The sequence below is a fragment of the Diadema setosum genome, chromosome 7 (genome assembly GCF_964275005.1).
Source record: "Diadema setosum chromosome 7, eeDiaSeto1, whole genome shotgun sequence".
Classification (NCBI taxonomy): Eukaryota; Metazoa; Echinodermata; class Echinoidea; order Diadematoida; family Diadematidae; genus Diadema; species Diadema setosum.
The window spans coordinates 23997875-24018933 of record NC_092691.1 but is presented as its reverse complement, the minus strand read 5'-3'; the positions used below and the strand labels follow the sequence as shown (position 1 = coordinate 24018933).

Genomic DNA, 21059 nt, shown 5'->3' with positions numbered 1-21059 from the left:
ACACACACAAATGCACACCCACTCACACATTCACATTCACATTCACAACTCAGACATATACTACAAAACTATAAATTTGTCCACATTTTTTTTCATAATATTCATTTGCGGTATACCTTTGATCTTGGTAAGAATAACTTCCACTTGCTTTGTGCAAAGCGAGAGAAACTTTTTTTGTTGTTGTTCCCCGAGAGCGAGAGCATCTCTGGGTAGAGCTCTTTGACATAAAGGTATCACCACTTGCACTCAAGTTTGCCCCACTAGCAGCAGTCAAGGAGGGCTGGTTTCACTCTCCCTGAATGAGGTCCAGTTTGCATGGTATGAATGTCTCATGCCTGAAAGCTGTGCATGAAAAGTCCGAGGAGACACCTCAAGGAGGGAAGGAAGGATAGACGGAAGGAAGGAAGGAAGGAGAATGAGATGGGAGAGAGCAATTCTCGACTACAATTTCCAGCTCGCTCTGGGTTCCTACGGGCGGTGACACCACCGATGAGAACGGGTGAATCCTAAAACCATTGCATCCACATACATGAAGCAGAAGAAGAAGCGTCATCATCACAGACGGGTGTGGAAGAGGAGGAGGAGTATCATGATGGGAAAGATGGCTGTCCGTGGTTGGTTAGCCAGCGGGATACGCACATAGGCGTGTCATCGACGATTCCCCTGTGTTAAACTGCGATATTCGCCTTATCGGGAATGTTTTTTCTCCGTGGGCGAGAACAACCTCTGATCGTGCGTCATCCCAGATATACGATGGCGTCTTCCCATGCAGGTGCATTCGACGAAGCCGCAGGGATTCTCGGCGGGGGGTTATAGAACCCAACCTACGAGCCGATGACACAGGGCACGAAGTTGAAGAGGATGAGGAGTGTGATGGTGAGGAAGGCAATGTAGAGAAGGAACATGCAGCCGCCCATCATTTTGGTCATGCGCCACCTGTTGGCCGCGATGGTGATGATGACCAGTAGGAGCATCCCAAAGAGGAGGAGGATGGAGCAGAAGAGCCCCTTGCTGTCCACCGTCGCAGCCTGGCCCCCATTGATGATGCTCCATAGCAACCAGGGCATTGGAAGTCTGCATTGGGGTGGATTAATGGATAAGAAAGTGAATAAGAGACTCATCAAAATCTCAGTCGAGAGAACAAGCTCTCAATTTTTGTCACTGTTAAGTGTAAAAAAAAAATAAATGAATTTAGTGATGCCATGTAACAATTATCCATCTATGCAACCTGCCTCTGTCCAACACAGATGAAACACATGAAGTACAGCAACATTACCTTAATACTTGAATGATAACTTTGACCTGGCTGAGAAACTCTGGAAGCCTTTCACTCTAAAGTTATCATGCAGTTTATGAGTGCTTATGCAAAAACGCCACGAGTTGGCATGACTGTTAAAACAAAAATTGAGTTGGTCAAACCACATCTATCTCATCTGTATGTTACTTCCATCTTAATATATTATTTGAATTTATGGTCTTGCTGAAAAGCAGCTTCTCCGCTGCTGACAGTTTCTGTACTGCATTGGTAATCTAAACTAGGCCAAAACAAGGGGCATTGAAGTATGTGAGCCTCTTTCTCTCATTTATTTTAAACATCATTTGAGATCTCCACATCCTCAGGCACTCAGCTTAATTTGCCAAGCATTTTCATCAGCATTCAGTAATGCAACCAATCCTGACCTATTTGTAAAGTAAGCAAGCCCACTCGGATGTTGCAAAATGACTCTCAGTCATATTACACAGAAACACCATAGTGATGCAATTAGATCAAGGGAATATGGTTATCTCTCTTCATTGCCCACAGATGTCCATTTCTGGACATCTGTGCTAATTGTTGAACAAAGCGCAGTCAGGGTTAAATGATCATTCTACCGTCTAAAGATCAGGGCAGTGACTTAAAGGGATGGGTACAGTTTCCGTTGAGATTGAGTTTGAGGTTTCCAATGTTTCTTGATGGTGATTTCATGAGATAATGAGAAATTTCTTATAAAATATGACAGAGCACATAATTCCAAGAGGAATTCAAAATTTATTTGATGAAAATCGGTTCTGAAATGGCTGAGGTATCACAAACAAATAGTCGAGGAATCTTGTAAGTGTATCACAGGTGGCTATCTTGGGATTTTCTTAAGTATTTTCGTTGTTTGTTTCTCTTGCTCTTTTACTCTCTTTTCCTTTACGTCCCACTCCTTCATTTTATGGTTTTCATTATTAGGTAGGTTGTTTGCTTAAAGGGGACCTCCGGATGATTTTCAGACTTTTACATTTGAACAACTATAAATTAGTTATACCGAGTACAGAGTTTCAGAATATGTAGTGATTGGGTTGAGGAATAAGAATGTTCTCAAAATTTACAACAAATTGCAATGAACAAGGACGATGACATGGCAGCCTCACCATAAGAATGCGAGAGTTGGGGCTCAAGGAAGCAGAACAAAAGAAGATGGCATGCATACATTCTACACAGGTGAACTTGTTAAGCAAGTGGTATTGTAATGGAATTACACTGCTACATTGCTAAAATATGTGAGGCTTCTACGTCATCAACATTGTTCAGTGTAATTCGTTTAAGATTTTTCAGAGTATTGTTTCTCTGCTCAAGGACAACAATAAATTCTACAAATCTATACATGGAGACATTGATTTATGTACTACTTGATGTGTAATTATGAAAATCGTCTGGAATGCCCCTTTAATAAGACTACCATTTTCACCTAGGGACCTGTACAATACAAGCTTTGCTCTTCAGTGCACATTTCATGTTTGTAAATGTGTCTTCTCTTTTAATTACACTGTGTCTATTCTCATGTTCCATCGATTGTAACATGGTATTCATGTTTGAGATGTGGAACAATAAAATCAAATCAAATCAAAATCAAGTCAAAGTGACCCTGATAAAAGGTGGCAAAAATGTGAAAACTGATTAAAAAGTTAACCCTGGTTAATATATAAAATATCATGAGAATAATATTTTTGTCACTGATTCGGCATACTCCCAAAACTCTTGTAAACTGCCACTAAGGCTAGATCACTTAACTCAAAGATCTTTTGATGTAATGAATGCAATATTTCCTATCCGTATTATTAAAAAAGAAGACTATTTCATAAACAATGAGCCAATTGGAGAGTTTTGGTGAGATGAAATCCTCACGTCAGTTCATTTGAATGTGCGATTGTAAGTGACATAATTTTTTCATGAAATATGTGAAATTGATAAATTCCATAAAACTCTATTAATGCACATGTACTCTTCACAAAACAAAACTTTCACCACTCTGTTTTATGTTTCTACTCTTCAACGGAGGCAAAACATATGCGGAGAAGATTTGTTTTTTTCTCTCTCGCTCTCTGTATGTGTAATGCCAGCTAGCAAGCAGTGCAGCTTCTCTTACCCGACTGTAATGTCAAAGATATTGCTGCCCACAGAACTGGAGACCGCCATGTCCCCGAGACCCTTCCTGGCGACGATGACGCTGGTGATGAGATCCGGGATGCTGGTTCCCGCAGCGAGGATGGTGATGCCCATCACCTGATGGAAAACAAGAGATTAGAGTCCAGCGGTCAAGATCACATTCCTCATCACTCTGAGAAAAATGCTATGCAACATACAATACATGATGGACCAATTCAAACATGCACCAGCATGTATGAATGAATTTTGGCATTTTTACAACGTACATCGCCCTAAACATTAATACTGTAAAAGTGGAAATTTTCATGATGTTGAAATTTTGGTGCATTTCGCGCAACCAGAAACTAGCACGAAAATAAAAACACACAAATTTTTTTGCTTGCCATATTATGTGGCAGTAGTTGATGTCTTGATTTCGTGGAATTAAAGACATGCGAAACTCATCTTACCCAGCGCGAAAATATCCACTTTTACAGTAGACAGAATGATGTGTTTATGTATGCATACATAGATATGTATATGTTGATATTTATGTCTTAGTATAGGTACATGTATATGAATGTATGTGTTTGTGTGTGTATGCATTGTTTTGATATCAGAATGTATAATTGTTTAAATGTGTCATTTAATGTTTTTCATGGGTGTTCAAGGAATACTTCCCTCATTTGATCATGAACTTTACATGGGAAATTTATGACATCACCACACCTTCATTTTGTTTCAGATATGGTACAAATGGTGTATGCAATATGTCTTACACTATTGCAAACAATTATGTACTCCTAATGCAAAAGTAGCCCTTACGCAGTACTCAGCCTTAGCGAACGAAAACATTCAAACCACACCTAGCTTGGGCTAGACACGCATTCATTTACTAGCTAGCATAGTGCTTCTGCCAAACACGCAGATGACTTGATTAGGTGCCTGAAAAACTGCATCAATCAAATTTGTCAGGTGTCTTTCTTCTGCCTTTCATTAATTTCAGAAAGAATGGAATTATTACAATTCTGTACATTTTCCTACAAAAAAAAGCAAGCACAATGCTATAAAGGATTTACATTGTGATGAGAGAAAAGTTAGCAAATAATTTTGACATCATATTTCCGATATCCATTTATTTCACTGCCAAGCAATATTCTACTCATATACATCTAATCTGCGAAAATAATGGACGTGGTTCATAATTCATGGCTAAATTCCATTGATGATAGAATATATAACGAGGGAGGTAGGAGAGAGAAAAGAGATCGAGCAAGCCCGTTGCGGTGTCAGGTTGTGTTATCATGGTGCCGGCTTTGAGGTGTGAAGATTTTCTGCTTACAAGTACAGCAGGCTACAGTTCAATCAGCCTCCTGACGGAAGCCTACACTCCTTTGTACCACCGCTGACAAATGTTTTGTAACAGAGAAGTGGATATATATATATATATGGAATAAAAACAGCACACAAACTAATGTTTATGTGTATGTAGGAGTGTATGCTCTTATGTGGATGGTCGACATATTTCTAGGTCTATGTAAATGCATACCCAATTCAATTAAAACTTTATTTTCATTATTTCAACAGAACATACAATGCAATATATTGAAATCCAACATGCAGCTGAATAATGTACAAACAGCAAAAATGACATTATGTTCATATCTATTAAAGATTACCCCCCACACGCACTAACACACAGACATGTATATGCAGTCAAAACTGTCTAGTGGCCACCTAAAGCTGCCGTATACGACTACTAAAAACAATTACCTCCACTATAAAAACATGTTGAAGAACCTGTTTATAGCAGCCACCTGTCTATAACAGCCACTTTTTTTCTCCTCCCTTGGGTAGCTGCTAAAGACAGGTTTGACTGTACATAATATTCTGTACAAAATATAAATAAATAAAAATGGAGGGACCCACTCATGCAACATGTCTGTACCCAGTCCACATCTGTCATTGCTACATCTGATTATGTAACAACTTCATACATTAGAAGTCTGTTTGCTGTTTTCAAATGATAGGTGACAGCATTGCACAAAACTACCTTCCTAAATAAGATTGTCTCTGTCTTGAGCCACTGTGCACTGTATCTACCCTAAACTGGAAATCCATCAAAAGCCTTGGGCCAAGACTAGGAGCATCCATCATCAAAATGTGAAAGCTGACTTTCATTCTCAATAGATCAATTTCCATAATTCAGCCCCGGCCCAGAGTCGATATCGCAAGGATGTGTGCTCAAAAAATTGACTGCCATGGCAACAGTGCAATCAACGGTGCTCTCATACATGATTTGTGCTAAATGAGCTCCATACGATTATGAAAATGTGCGTGATTGAGTCAAAATGGCAATGATGTTGCAGAATATGCCTCTTTTACTCCTCAGAGAATGAATACGTCGATCTGAGCAGCAGGCTTGGCTCTCGGAGGTACTGAAAGGAGAAAACAGGGGTGGATTGAAATAATTGTGATAGCAAGGAGAAACTGCGGGATGTTCTCGGTGCATCAGAGAATTTGATGTTATCTTGTCCGTGGTGAAGCATCTTAAAGGTATTGTCTCTTTCCGGTAAAGATGGAATAGCGACCACACCCACCGCGATGTCGATGATAAGAAGAGAGTGAAATTAAACAATGAAAAGTAAAAGGACTATAGAGCAGAGAAAATCGTACATGAGGACAGTAGTGTTTAACTCAATATATATTATACTCTGAAGCACATGCTTGCACGTACAGCTCAAAAAAAAGAAAAAGAAAAAAGAAAAAAAATTGGAAAGCATCACTTCTAGACAACAGGATTCATAGAACTGTTGAGTTTAAAAGAGGAATATATATATATATATATATATATATATATATATATATATATACATATATGTATCTATAATCAATCAAGCATTTACACAGTGCAGAAACAAGAACAGAAAAGAGAGATGAGTATAGAAATAGACAGATAGACAAACAACAGGTTGACAGAGAGCAAACCTAGCCCCCCTCCCCCCCCAAAAAAAAAACAACAACAAAAACCAACAAACAAAACAGGAAGAGGAACAATAAAGAGAAGAATAGGCCTTCTTCATATGACAGGTATATCATATGTTTCACTAAAATATGTATTTTACTCTGCAGATTTGGATTGCAGATATGAAGACCTTGTGTGGTATCAAATGGAAGTAGAAGACTATTTCTCACAGATAGCACATACTGATATCACTAAGATGGACGAACAAGTAATGACATGTACCGTTCGGGGCAAAGGTCAAAGGGCAAAGAGCCACGCTTTAGAAGTAGGACGGAAGGCAGAAAGAGGAGAGAAATCACGCCGGGATCTTTGTCGCTTGAGAACACCACCTCACTGGATAATACCTGTGGTAATGGCACCTACTATGGCCAAAAACCAGCCAAAAACCTCGCAAGCCAATTGGCTGTCGCCACGGCGATGCGCTGCTAAAAACGGGTCCCAGTGAGATCAAGTCTCGTGCGCCCCAGATCTACCCTCCTACGAGTGGGGGTGGGCCTCATCAATTACAGGCGCACAACTGGCTGCTCGAACACATTCCCGCTCCGTGGGAAGTTTTGGGAGCGCGAGCAAACATTACAGGAAGTTAATGGCAACCGATGCCATCATACATACAGAAGAAATCAAAGTACCCATCATGAATAATGCGCACCATTTCTTTAAAGTTTTTGCATTATTGATGCTCGCTGCATGGGCACCAACATGGCAAATTGTTGCCAGAAGTTTCTCCAGACTAATGAGGATTGGGGGGGGGGGGAAGAGTAAGGGGCTGCCAGGGGGAGATCCCACACAGAGTCTTTCCACAATATGTGATGTAATATTTTGAAGACTTCTGAGAAGCGTGATATCCTCAGGAAATGAAGCCTACCGCTAATGCATTAATCAAATTTGTCTTCTTGAAGTGAATGATACATTTCTCAATGCCCTCAGGAAAACAGTAGCTTTTTTGTCGACTATACTTATTGCCATAAATTATTGTCAAAACCAGTCATCCAATTCAATTGACACCATTCCTATAGATCAATGCAGAATAGACAAGCAGGCAAGACCTGTCATCACTGTCATCATTCTCATCAATTATGTCAAAGTCAAATCATTACCACCTTCTATATCAATGATATATATATATATATATATATATATATGGACTGAAAAATAATCCATCATATTGCTGATATATTTCCAAAATGGACAGTTCCAACATGCTCTTATCTCCACAAACCTGTTGGTTGCAAGAGCACTATGCTACAAAAGTAGGGTACATACATGTGACATGACAATACAAGAAGTGAAAGAATGATGCTATCTGCAACTTTGAGGGCATTCACAGGGGCAATGAAAAACCATAGTTTTTTGAACATCTAAGTTTTTCTCTCTCTCTTTTTTTTTTTTTCACGTCTTTCATCGGAAGTTGCTAAGCAATTACCGGTGTGTGAGCGAAAAACAGGAACTGAAAAACCCTACTCAGGAGTGAAGCTTTTTAAAACTCCACAGTTTCATTCCATTTCTTGTTTTTTGATTTCTTGCCTCTGTAGATGCTTGCTCCTCAGCTCTCCAGTTTTATTTCAGTTCTTGGTATCGTGACATCCGCCTTTTGAGTGGGGTACAGTATATGCCGAATATTTTGTGAGGTTTTTATTTTCACAAATTTTGCGAGTCAGGTGCTATTCCGGAAATTACACACACATGAAAATAACGAATCTGATCCTAATATAAATGTGACCCACACGTACACATTTCCCCATTCAGTCCATTGCTCCGTGATCGCGAATTTAGCCACTTGCAAAATCACCAGGAAGTCCTGATTTGCAAAAATTTAGACTAGCTAAATACTGTATACGCCGTTATTTTCGCGCACAGATATTTTCGCAAATGACGAGGTCATAGACATTTTCGCGAGATGGTGTTTTCGCAAATCGACGCCGACGCTTACATTAATGCTCTATTAACAAAGCGCATGGAGACAATTTTGCGTGTTGTTAAATTCGCAATCCAACTGTAATTTGCAAAATTCGCAAAAATTATACCCTCGCGAAAATAACAGCTTATACAGTATATGGCATATACAGTATTTCTTGCCCATCTACCTGCCTACAAAAACAGTAATAAGTTGCGCATGCATGCTTCTTTCTCATGCCTGCGTATTTCCTGCCAAAATCCCGGAAAGTGTCTTGTTTTTTCTGGCAGTTTGAATGGTACATCGAAAAAATTCCAGTTGGTCCCATTCCAGTCTTTTTTGCTACGTAAATGCCCCTTATATCATGTAGACATATGGTGGACAGATTTGTTGATCACAAGACTATCTCCAATCTCCTCCCCCCCCCCCCCTGCTTTCCTCATACCAGAAAGGGTAGAATAACTTTTGCTTGGTTCACATTGGTCTCTCTCACCCACTCTCAATGGACTTGTAATCTATGAGCTCTTCAGAACTTTGAATAGACAGAGGGTGTGAGCGGACTTCCAATCATTTTTTCGGTGTGATTCTCGCAGGCAAACAAGAAGTAATATGTGTTTACCCAGGACATCCTCAAGATGTCTCCCTTTGGAAGGAGTGTGTTGATCAATAGATATGAGTACCCTGTTTTCAGAGCGGTCCCGAGCAGCCAAGAAAAACACTCTAGCAGGTGACAGTGCTTAGAGAGTAGTTTTTTCTCGCCAGCAGTTATTACACTTGGCATTTTCATGTTCCCAGCCTCGGTGCTTCCTTGTCCAATCTCCCATTCACCCCCACCCCCCCCCCCTCCCCCGCCCTCCATCTTGCTCTCATTCTTTCCCTTTCCTTCTGCCTATATAGCTATTGATCTGCCCGCCTCTTTCTGACTTTCTCTGAAACAGAAATGGCACCGCTGGATTCTAACTCCTGCAACTGCTGCAAACGTTTAAAGTGTCTTCGCCTCCAACTATTACTACTTCTACTTCCAGTACTGATGATGCTTATAGTGTTGTTATTACAACCACTTTTCACAGTATATCCTATACAGCTACTCTTCCTGCTACTTCATACTCTCATTTTGTGATTTTATCAAGGCGTCATCACCATCGCTGCACCATCCAATGTTTACTGTCTTACCTGGTTTCTGTCATTGTCTAACGCTTCTTCCATACACCTGCAGAAGAGCACTGAATGCTATAATAACTAGAAAAGCACTCAGAGAGAGCGCAGACCTCAACCAAACAACTCATTTTCACCCATATACAGCATATGCTGAAAATGGCCCTATATCCCATTGATACAGACTCCTTTCTAGAGTTTCTGCCTCAGATTCCTGCTGCGCCTCAAGCATTCACTCAGTGTACGTATGCGCACCTCAAGCATGCGCAGCATTAATTCCCTTGTTTGTTTAATGTCCCTATTTCCTAATGATGAAGAACCCGGAAAAATATTAAACATTCCTGGATCGAGACACTGACCCACATCAATACAAAACTTAAATCATCCGTTAATTGTGTTATTATCAACATTTTTTTTTTTTATTTCATTCAAATCCATTCACAACTTTTTAAATCATTATGAAAACAGACAAACAACAGACAGACAGAAAGACAGACCAAAGCTGACAAAAACGTAACCTCCTTGGCAGAGGTAACAACCGTAACGTAACGTAACATAACAAGTGATACGTGATGCATTATGCAATAATCTCAAACTCATGATAAAACAAGAAAAAGTAGAAATTACGCGGTGCGTAATATATGTCCCCGCCGGAAGTAGCACTTAGTAGCAAAATGTACAATGTAGGTAAAAAGATCAAGGTCAAAGGTCAAAGAAGTCAAAGGTCAAAATTCTATGTAGAAGTTTTGAAGCCCTCACCTAGTGCCATCACATAGAGCAAACGTAATCGAAATCGGGTTAGAAATGGCAAAGGAGTAGCATTTGGTAGCAAAATGTACAATACAGGTCAAAAATCAAGGTCAGAGGTCAAAGAAGTCAGAGGTCAAAATTCTGTGTAGAAGTTTTGAAGCCCTCACCTAGTGCCATCACTTTAAGCAAACGGAATTGAAATCGGGTTAGAAATGGCGAAGGAGTGGCATTTTGTAGCAAAATGTACAATATAGGTCAAAAATCAAGGTCAAAGGTCAAAGAAGTGAAAGGTCAAAATTCTGTGTAGAAGTTTTGAAGCCCTCACCTAGTGCCATCACATAAAGCAAACGGAATCGAAATCGGGTTAGAAATGGCGAAGGAGTAGCATTTTGTAGGCAATGTACAATATAGGTTAAAAATCAAGGTCAAAGGTCAAAGAAGTCAAAGGTCAAAATTCTGTGTAGAAGTTTTGAAGCCCTCACCTAGTGCCATCATATAAAGCAAACGGAATCAAAATCGGGTTAGAAAAGGCGAAGGAGTAGCATCTTGAAGCAAAATGTACAATATAGGTCAAAGGTCAAGGTCAAAGGTCACAACTGAAATTCTGTATACAAGTTTCAAAGCTCCCATGTAGTGCTATCATATAAAGCAAACAGAATCAAAATTGGGTTAGAAATGGCGAAGAAGAAGCATTTTGAACATTTTGATCACACACGGACGCACAGACAGACGGACAGACGGACAGACGGACACACACACGTACGGAGCCCGTTTCATAGTCCCCTGCTCGAACTCGTTCGGCGGGGACAAAAATGATGAATGCATGTAATTGGGGAGAAAAAGTGGAGTGTTCTTTGTCAGCATTTCAAATTGATGTGAACAATACATCATGGGAAAAACATGAGAACTAGGATATCCATGGCAATAAATTAACTTTAGCCTTATTCCACAAGGCTGGGCGACTCCCAATGAAATATGACATGCCCTAGAACATTTCATGGTATATTGGTAAGAGACATTTTGTATATACAGCTGCTCCTCTGTGGAATAACTTAATAGACATGTTCCATTTAACACTTTTTTTTTTTACATATATCTAAAGAACACCTACATAATCTGATTTAATGGCCGGAATTCACGAAGGTGGTACAATTAACCATAGACAATTTGTATGGAGTACCAAGTGTCACATGGCCTATTTTGTTACAAAATCAGTCATTTCGTAACGAAATGACAACATTACATCGATGAAATGATCATTTTGTTAACGAAATGAACATTTTGTCAACGAAATGGTCATCTTGTCGACGAAATTACTGATTTCGTAACGAAATAGGTGCAACACTTGGCACTCCATACAAATTGTCCATGGTTTCAATTGTACCACCTTCATGAATTCGGGCCAATAAGTTTATATATTTGACTGTATGATAAGAAATCAACTCTTGCACCCAAGTTTCAGAAACATCAATTTCCTTTCCCTAGACTGAATTTCACTCTTACATGCCCTAGTTCATATGTTGTATCTGATGATGTAACTGTATTTTTATTCTTTGTCATTTGTAACCATATATATATATATAATATATTCCTTTTCATCTGCTCTGTATGCTGTATGCACATACTGTATGTACAACGTTTGTATTTCAACCTAACACTGTGGACCTCTCAACCTTTGGCTGACAAAGGGTGTTCCAATCCATAAGTGGATATTAAAAATTGAATTGAATTAAAAGTTGAATGATGCATTTAAGTTGCTATTTGGAGTCCATGTTCTTCAGCTGAGGCATAATGATAGATATGATATATAGACAGATAGATAATTATGATCCATTCACTGCTTTTATAACGTAACCAAAAAAAAAAAAAAATCACAATTTGGAAATGGGAAAAAAAATGTGAGATTCAATCACCAGCAGATACTGTCAGATGGAGTATTATATGTATCCTGTTATTTACAGCCATTTTGATGACGATATGAATTCAGTGGAATCTAATTTCAATTCCCTCTTCTTCTCCGTACTCAATAGACCGTGAAACAATAATATAGGTCTCATGCATAAGTCATCATGTTGCCAGCTTGACGTGGAGTGTGTGAATTAAATTTTGCACAATTCTGCATTTCAGTGTACGATGAACAACCCATGTGGTTATAAGTAACTGCCTCATAACTAGTGCAACATATACAGACAGTTGTGATACAGGAGTAATTAGAATAATTGCATTATTTCCATTCAATATAAGTTAGTTCTAGGACAGCTGCATCAGTCAGCAAAACTAATGAGCCAGTGGACATGTTGACTGGCAAAGCTAAGTATAGGGCTAGATGAATAGCACACATTGGGTTAATGCATAATGACATTATATAAGAAAAAAAAAACTCTATTTAGAGTTGATGGAAAACTTGGATTAACATCTACTTGGGCAATAATGAGCTTTTCCAGGAACATCGATCCACTAAAGATCAGACGATTGCTCATCACACAATGACAGAAGACACAAAGATAGACAATGATGAGTCCTTACTCATTATCGCTTCTTACATCATGAATCATTCATGACAAGTCAGACCCAGACATTCACCGCCTTGAAATCTCCCATTTAAAATCTACCATGAAGTCATTCACAATTAACATCCACCCCATCCTCCCCTTTCATTTCTCACAATTACACCAACAGAAGCATGGTCTGTCTGTAAATCTGTACTAGAAATCCAAACATTTTTCATTGTTCTCTACTGTTTCAGCACAACTCATATCTCTATCAAATCCACATGCACCATCCTGTTAAAGTTTTGCACAACCTGTCAACTTTCAAGGGAAACTTTTAATGTTAGTCTAATTCCCCACCCCCCCCCCTAAAAAAAAAAAAAAATACTGATCTACTTTTCTGATTTGTCCGTTTTCATACAATGCAATATCAGGATAGAATTCCTCTTTGAAACAATAAAATATCTTTCCCACTGAAACAAACTTCAAATGAATCATATTCCTGTAAATGTGACAGCCTTTGCAATAAATTTGGTTGCCTTTGTTAGATCTATTATGTACCTACAGAAACGGATCTCCCTATGCTTCAAAATACAGTTGTATTAATAGGAGCACATGTGACAAAATGAAATTTTTCCTCATCTCCATTTTCGATCTCTGATCAGCCTGTCTGACTCATTCTCTTCAGATTAACCATGGACGAACTGTATGGATTTTAGGAGAAGGATTAAAAAAACAAAACCAAAACACAGAGCCTCACCATTGGCCGCACTCTTCATACACCTCTGTGCATTTCTAAGCCACAAATTCCCTTGTGACCCGCTGTTCCTCGCACGCCCCTACTGACACACTACACGCAGGACCATCACTGCCTAATGAAAAAAATGCAGCTTGCACCCCCTGGCAACGCAAATCCGCCGAATAAATGTTAAGTCACTGCATAAGTAATGGCAGCAGTCATGAATAAATTGCTGATGACCTGTTGAGCCTCGATATTTGGCTTTCTTTGGAACTCAATTTGTTCCTCTTTCTGTTTTTTCTACTCAGTGAAGGAGGGAGATTGCTCTTCTTGCCGTTGTTCACACGCCAGTTTAAAAGCGTCGCCCTCGAAACAAAAACATAACGCCCCACCACAAGAAGGCATCACGAATAAGTTATCTCACTCTCGTCCAGTGTGTCACGAGACCACCTATGAGCACAAAAAAAAAAAAAAAAATTCAACATCTTTTCACCTAGATTTATTTTTAACCTCTGCGTCTCCATCAAAGAAGGAAATGGATGAAACAAACTCTTAGGTGAGAGATTACAGCAGAAATAGAAAGTATGAAAATCTCAATAAAGCTTAAATCCATGATGCTACTGGTAAATGTCACAAAAATTTGCTTATCCTTGGCTGCTAAGCTGGTGATTGTTTATGCATCAAAGAGAAAGACAGAGCGAGGGGAAAAATGTCAAAACTTGTCAAGACTACAAGAAAAGCTTTCAGTCAGAGGAACTGCTGTTCCCTCTGCAAGCTTGTGCATAAATTATTCCACAAATTGGTTGCCAAAAATCTTCCCTCGTCAGATTTGTAATTGGGAATATAATATGATGAAAATTCACTTCGGATATATTTATCAATATTCAGAAATGTTTGTGTATAGACAAGAAAAAACAAAGAATGATGAAGAGCAAGATCAGAAAACTTGTAAGTGTAAGTAGGTTGGGCAATTCAAAACATTGTGTGACAACTTCGAAGAAGAAAGGACTATTTGATAAGTACGCACACACACACACACACAAAAACCCCCCAACAACACAGGCAATATGTGCTATTTTCAAAATCCATTGTGCATGGGAGCCAGGTGTATTTCCACAGACATATCAAGGTCTATGGAAACCTTCAATATCTTTAAAGGCAGGAGTCAGAACTATGAACATTCAGTCCAAGACAGTCTCACCCCTGTTGAAAATTTGTTTAAGAAAAAATAAAAGGGCAAGCTTTGATGGTGAATATCAGAAAAACAATCTTGCCACTCCACATATCACTTCCTACTTTAAATTACCAAATTAAATTTTTAAAAAAGATCGTTGACATTGAAACATGAATATTCATGTCCATGAGCATGCCAAGTTTGTTGAAACTTACATGATTCAAAGTTTCTTTAAATATTATGTACTCATGTAAGCGTTATGTATATTACTTTGTATTACTTTATGTGAAAATAAAATCATTTTGAATTGAATTTGAAATGAATTGAATTGAGCTCTTGACTGCAGGGTGGGGAAGTAAAAGCAGCCAAAATGTAGAAAAACATGACATAATTGTATAATTTGTCTTGAGGAGTATACATTCAGGGCTAGATATTGAGATGCAAAACACAAGACTTCAACAGGTGGGGGTGATCAAGACTTTAAGGTACAAATGTATGTGGGATTGGGGATAGAGCATGTTACACTGTTGCCTATTCTCTGACACAGTGCCAACCCCTGCTTGCTAATCAATACAGATGGCTTTCACTTTTCACGCTACTGAATAAATTGTTAAGAGTGCGGGTCCGAACTAGGTCAACAGCGCATCCATCTAATGGGGTTGCTTGTGATACTAACCATGTCCACGCATTGTTGATGGCATTGTGTTCTCTGCTATCTTTTTTTTTTTTTCAATTCACTACTTAAAATCCTGAGTTTAGTGTATTCCAGGGACAGCATGCAACAGGGTGCAGCAAGGATAAATATTGCACCCCTCCGCCTTCCATATGGTACATTTTCAACATATGGTGTTTTTGTTTTGTTTTGTTTTGTTTTTACATGAGACAAATACGTAACACTTCATGTGAAAATGAGATAAAAATTGTAACATCATATTATCTCAAAAATTCAAAAATATCAAAACTTTACCAAAGTAAAAATCCCAAAAATTTAGGGACAGGATCTCCCTAATGTGCCTTTATGTGTACCAATCCCACCTTCAGCCCCTTCACTTTATGGAAATAAAGTACTCAGATGTAGATTTAATTTTCTTTCAGCCAGTAAGATCACTGCCTGGGAGACTGTACTGACTCAGGGTCTCCAATGATATAAGAAAGTTGAAATAAAAACTGGAGAAACATCAGGCACATTGTGAGATATGTTAACATCTACTCTAGATGTCCAGCCCTTCCCTCTACAGCTTCACCCAAGTGGTTGTTCTCTACACCGCTGACAAGACAATTATTTTCGCCAGGGACTCAGGGTTAGGGTTAGGGTTGTGATAGGGTTTTAGGTTTAGTTTGATGCGAGGATTAGGCCTAGGGTTATGTTTGTGGGTAGAATCTGTTTGGCTTACTGTGAGGATATGTCACAGGGGCAATTGTTGCATTGCAGGCTGAGCAAATGTCATGAAACCCTCTACATCATGTAGATGTCACAGAGAAATGCTCAGAAGACTGAATTCTGGACTCCATTGAATAGTCATCATCTCATAATAGCCAAACATCTAGAATACTTCATGATATTTTCAATTTGTCTACAAAACTGTGGAAACTGAAATGGTCATAAAGATATACTGTAAAAGTGGATATTTTCGCGCGACTACTTTTTCGTGCTCAGCCAGATAAGAAGAGTTTCGCGTGTCTTTAATTCCGCGGTATCAAGACATCAACTACAGAAACATACGGCAAGCAAAAATATTTGTGTGCTTTTATTTTTGCGCTAGTTTCTGATTGCGCGAAATGCGCGAAAATTTCAACACCACGAAAATTTCCACTTTTACAGTATATCTTTCCTTATGACAGGAAATTAAATTTTAGTCAATATGATACGATATTCTGCTTACGTATTCCCTTTTGTTGGCATACATGTTTGAATTAGATTTTATTTGGCCCTGAAAGTAGATTAACTGAGCTGAAGGAAATGAAACACTAATTCGGTATGACGTTATTCCACAGTAACAAGACCCCCCCCCCCCCTTTCTTTACACCCTCCCCAAAGAGAAATGTGGTTCATTAACAGTATTTTGGTATTCTTAGTGCATTGAAAAGAAAAAGAACAGGTGCAAAAGTTCATCACTTGCTGTCGCCACTCTGGCTGCGAAGAAATAGCTTTTCCCCATAGATTATTTAGAAGTATGGCAATTCAGCAGCCACTGAACATTGCTACAGTTTAGGAATAAAACCTTACACGACAATTCTCACCAGAAAAGTGCCTGTATCTCTTCACTACGGACCATACGATTTGGCATGTGTTGCAAACACTCCCGAAAACCATCGCCATGGTAACCGCAACTCCTTGTTTACGACAACTGTCTGGCTTCCATGGCACGGAGTAATGAAAATCGTGCTTATAATGATGCACGTTGATTTACACGAGTTTCCATCCCGTCCCGTCCAACTCCTCCTCTTCCTCCTCCCCTCCCCCCCCCCCCCCCCCAACCACCATGATCTGATTTATTGCCATGTTGTGGCCTGGATCTATGGTTAAGAGGGTACAGTTTAACAGCAAGGCCATCAATACACACACTTGATTTACGGCGCACTGCTGTACCCATCATCTAATAACCAAAATATTTGCAAATTTAAAACCCCGTAGCTCATTCCAAATCTGCACGTGGATACTTCTTTTACGTCCAAATCCCAAACACTTTTGAACTAATCATGTAAAGAGTCCGATGACATCAGCAAACGCTAACTAACTAACTATGTAAAATGAGAAAAGCCATACATGCAAATTACTGAGCCTCTGTATCATTGCATTTGTTCTTGCACTTAGCCATGACGAATAAAGCGACCAATCTTGAAAGCTTGATCTAAAGCAATCACATTTTTTTGACCTTGCAAGTTTGCACCACAGAGTACCTTTTAATAATAAAGTAAATACCACTTCTCTTTTCCAGAGTTGCAGAATATTGCAAACAATTTACCACTGATCTCTAGGGAGAAAAAAAAAAGAAATTGATCTCAATACAAATACCGTGGAATTATCAATACGCACTGAATTGGGATTGAGTGGTCTATCAAAGAAAGGCATTACACACATTACGGCATAGTTGGCGACACCAAGCACATTTCCCTACAAGCTAATGACTCACTTCTGAGAATCACCTCCTTCACAATTTGACCTCCACCCAAATATCTCATCTGCCAACTTTATGTGAAATTTGTCACAAAGGCACAAATACAAACACAGACACACATGTATGTGTGTATGTTTCTGTAAGCATGAGCGGGCACATACAGTGTACCTTGTTTAACAAAAGAAGGTGAGACTCTGTCTAAGTTAACTGGTTTAGACTCATTACGGGCACTGGAAAGAAAATTTTTCTCTTTTTTTTTTTTTTTTGAGAGAGAGAGGAAGTTTTGTACATTCAAGAATTGTGCAGGCTTGAATATTGGCTACAGGAAGCCACATAATGACGGGGGAACGTGGTCGCTGGAACCTGCCCACGCCTCGCACGCAAATATAGCCTACCGTTTCCAATCCCGCCTCCCGACTAATTATGCAGGCTAGTGCGATCAACAAGGGTTAGAGCATTGCGTGACAGAACACACACGCTGCCACCTCAACAGAATTAAACTGGATTAAGTCCTCAATTCTTGATGCAACAACTTCTCGGTCTTGCTTCTTTTTTTAACAGATGAAGAGTACTTAGAGCGGAATTTATAAATGTATCTAAATGTAGTGTCAGAATTTATAAATATATCTAAATATAGTGTATCTGTAGATACATTTGTAGAAAGTGATTTCAAGACTGCAAATTTTGATGAAAAACAAAAAGGAGAAACGTTCCAATCAACTATGCAAAAAAGTGGTTGGAAAAGATATAATTTTTAATAATATACATGTAAAAATGATTTCCTTGAATGAAGTGCTTAAAATCTAAATCTGTATGATATGATATATGATAGTTAAAAAACACACTTCTTTGAAGTCCAGTAAAGCATTCAAACTCACTCTTGACTGTGCTTGGAAAAATCTTCATAAATGTCACTATGAAGCAATATTCAGATTCAGCAGAAACTAGGCAAACTAATAAACAATATTCTTTTCATGATTTAGCCACCGACTATCAATGCTGTTGCAAACTACAAAAACACTGATGAACAAAAATTGGTAAAAGAGTGAACTACTCAACTAACTGCTTCAAAAATGTAGATTTTAAGACAGGAGAGATTTCTACTTTGAGAAAGTACCCAACCAAACTTGTGGATCCAAAAGAAGCATTTTTAGGCCTGATGGATAATTAACTTTAATACTTTATGTGGGAATTGTGACATACCTTGGTATTCTATGGTAATGTAATATACATGCACACACACACACACACACACACATGTTCACATACACACATACATAGGTGTACGTATGCAAATAATATTTATGTGGCAAAAAAGCTGCTGAAAACTGCTTATCCAATAAAGGCGAGCCAATGGGGTAAAATGGAGTCAAAAGGGGCCTGAGCTTTCGATCCTAGCAGAATCTAGTAAAAATAATATTGACATTCATGAAAATATATGATATATGATGCAGTATTTGGTACCCTGGGGTACCAAATGAACATTTGCCATTTTGTTGAATCAATTATTTTTTTTTTTCAGCACTGTACCCTGGCTTACTAAAAAATGTGTCAAAATATTTTTACGTATTACTTTAGTATTATTATGCACAAAAATGTTTTCTTATTTGTGATTATGCAACAATTAATGCATGTTACTGAACCTTTTTCTGCTCTGAACCTTTTTCTTTCGCATTTCATCTCTTATTATCGACCATTCGCACAAGCGTAGAAGATTATAAAGACGGCAGCAACCATTAACAAATTTTGAAGAAATACAGATGATTTTGGGGTGAATTTTCTGGGCTTTCGGCGATTTTTTTTTTTTTCCTGAAAATAAAAGTTACGGTAGATGATGTTTACAAAACGGTGTGGTGCTAGAAATTACTTCGAAAAGCACCTATGGTGCTAGTTCATTGCGACGACTTTGCCGTATCCGAATTTGGAATCGGCATATCTGAATTAGGATACGCATTACAAATAAAGGGCATGAGATGGCGCTATGCAACGCGATACCCCAGGTTACAACGGTACCACCGTGTACGGCGTTCCGAATCATATGTACAAACACCTCACTATGCAAGAAAGGATCCTTTCACTGCTCTTGTCACAATGAAGAGTGATCAGTTTATTCCCAGGGGTTACAAACATCACCAAACTGCAGAGAAATGTGTTATACATGTATGTATGTATGTATGTATGTATATATATATATATATATATAAAATATATATATATATATATATATATAATATATATATATACATATATATATATATATATATATATATATATATATATATATATATATATATATATATATATATATTTACAATATATATACAATATATATTGTCATATATATATATATGTAGGTATCCCTATTCATATAAATGTTTACAGAAAGAATTTCCCACATGGACAGTGAAATGAAATCTGAATCTGAATCTGAATCTGAAAAATCGCTGCATTTTTCAAGGATACTCACCAAGACACAGTGACACTCATGACATGACATGACAAAAGATTACACAACATGGGTACACACCTGTTCAGTGATGCCGATGGTGTCGCCCACCTCCTTCGCCCACCACACCATGAGATAGGAGAACCCGGCGATCCAGAAGATGCTGCCGGAGAACGTTACCGGATACCACTTCCGACTCCCCTGTAACCGGAGGAGACAGAAAAACAGAGAATTGAAGGCCACGCTCATCACACGCTTCTATAAATCACGATCTTAATGATCCGCTACCCTCATCCTTCTTTCAGGAAAGGCCAGCTCATGGGCAAAAATCACGTTAATGGCTTTTTAGGAGGTAGTTTATAAGTTGGGTGTTGTTGTTTCTTTCCAGAAAACAGATAATCATCATTACCTTTTATATTTCAAGATGATCTCCACGAGGGAAAATACCTTACTGCTACTATTACTATGAAATTAATTTAGATAATTCATATTGGTCTGATGAGAAGCAAGATCAGCATTAACTCAAGGGAAAGTCCATGTAGTATTTAGCTTGACTTTGATAAATGGAGTGGAACAAAACACAGAGGGCAATGAAAAATACATCAAAATTAGACAGAAATAATAATGGGCAAGTTATGGAAAGCTTGACATGTTTTCTGAGAGCAACTGACAATGGGTACAATCACATATGCAAATAAGGTAATTAAGTCCCGCCTTCAAAAGTCAAAACTAAAAAAAAAAAAAAAATGTGCACAAACTTTCCCTACAGTTCTTTTTTACAGTTGTTCAAGAGAGTTGCACTAATTGTATTGTATATATAGCTGTAATTGTACTAAGCTTAAATGATTCTGCTGTAACCATCATTGCCTTATCTTAT

At 38.4% G+C, this 21059-nt stretch overlaps 1 protein-coding gene across 1 annotated transcript in view; it reads right to left on the bottom strand.

Moving 5' to 3' along the window:
* Positions 1–455: 455 nt before the first annotated feature.
* LOC140230463 (sodium/potassium/calcium exchanger 2-like) overlaps positions 456–21059 on the bottom strand; it is a 103749-nt gene continuing 83145 nt past the window's right edge. The window contains exons 6-8 of the mRNA XM_072310616.1: positions 20264–20383; positions 3393–3529; positions 456–1074 (exon numbers count right to left, since the gene is read on the bottom strand). Of these exons, the coding sequence (XP_072166717.1) occupies positions 825–1074; positions 3393–3529; positions 20264–20383 (507 nt within the window). The 3' untranslated portion in view covers positions 456–824. The remainder of the gene's footprint in view (positions 1075–3392; positions 3530–20263; positions 20384–21059) is intronic.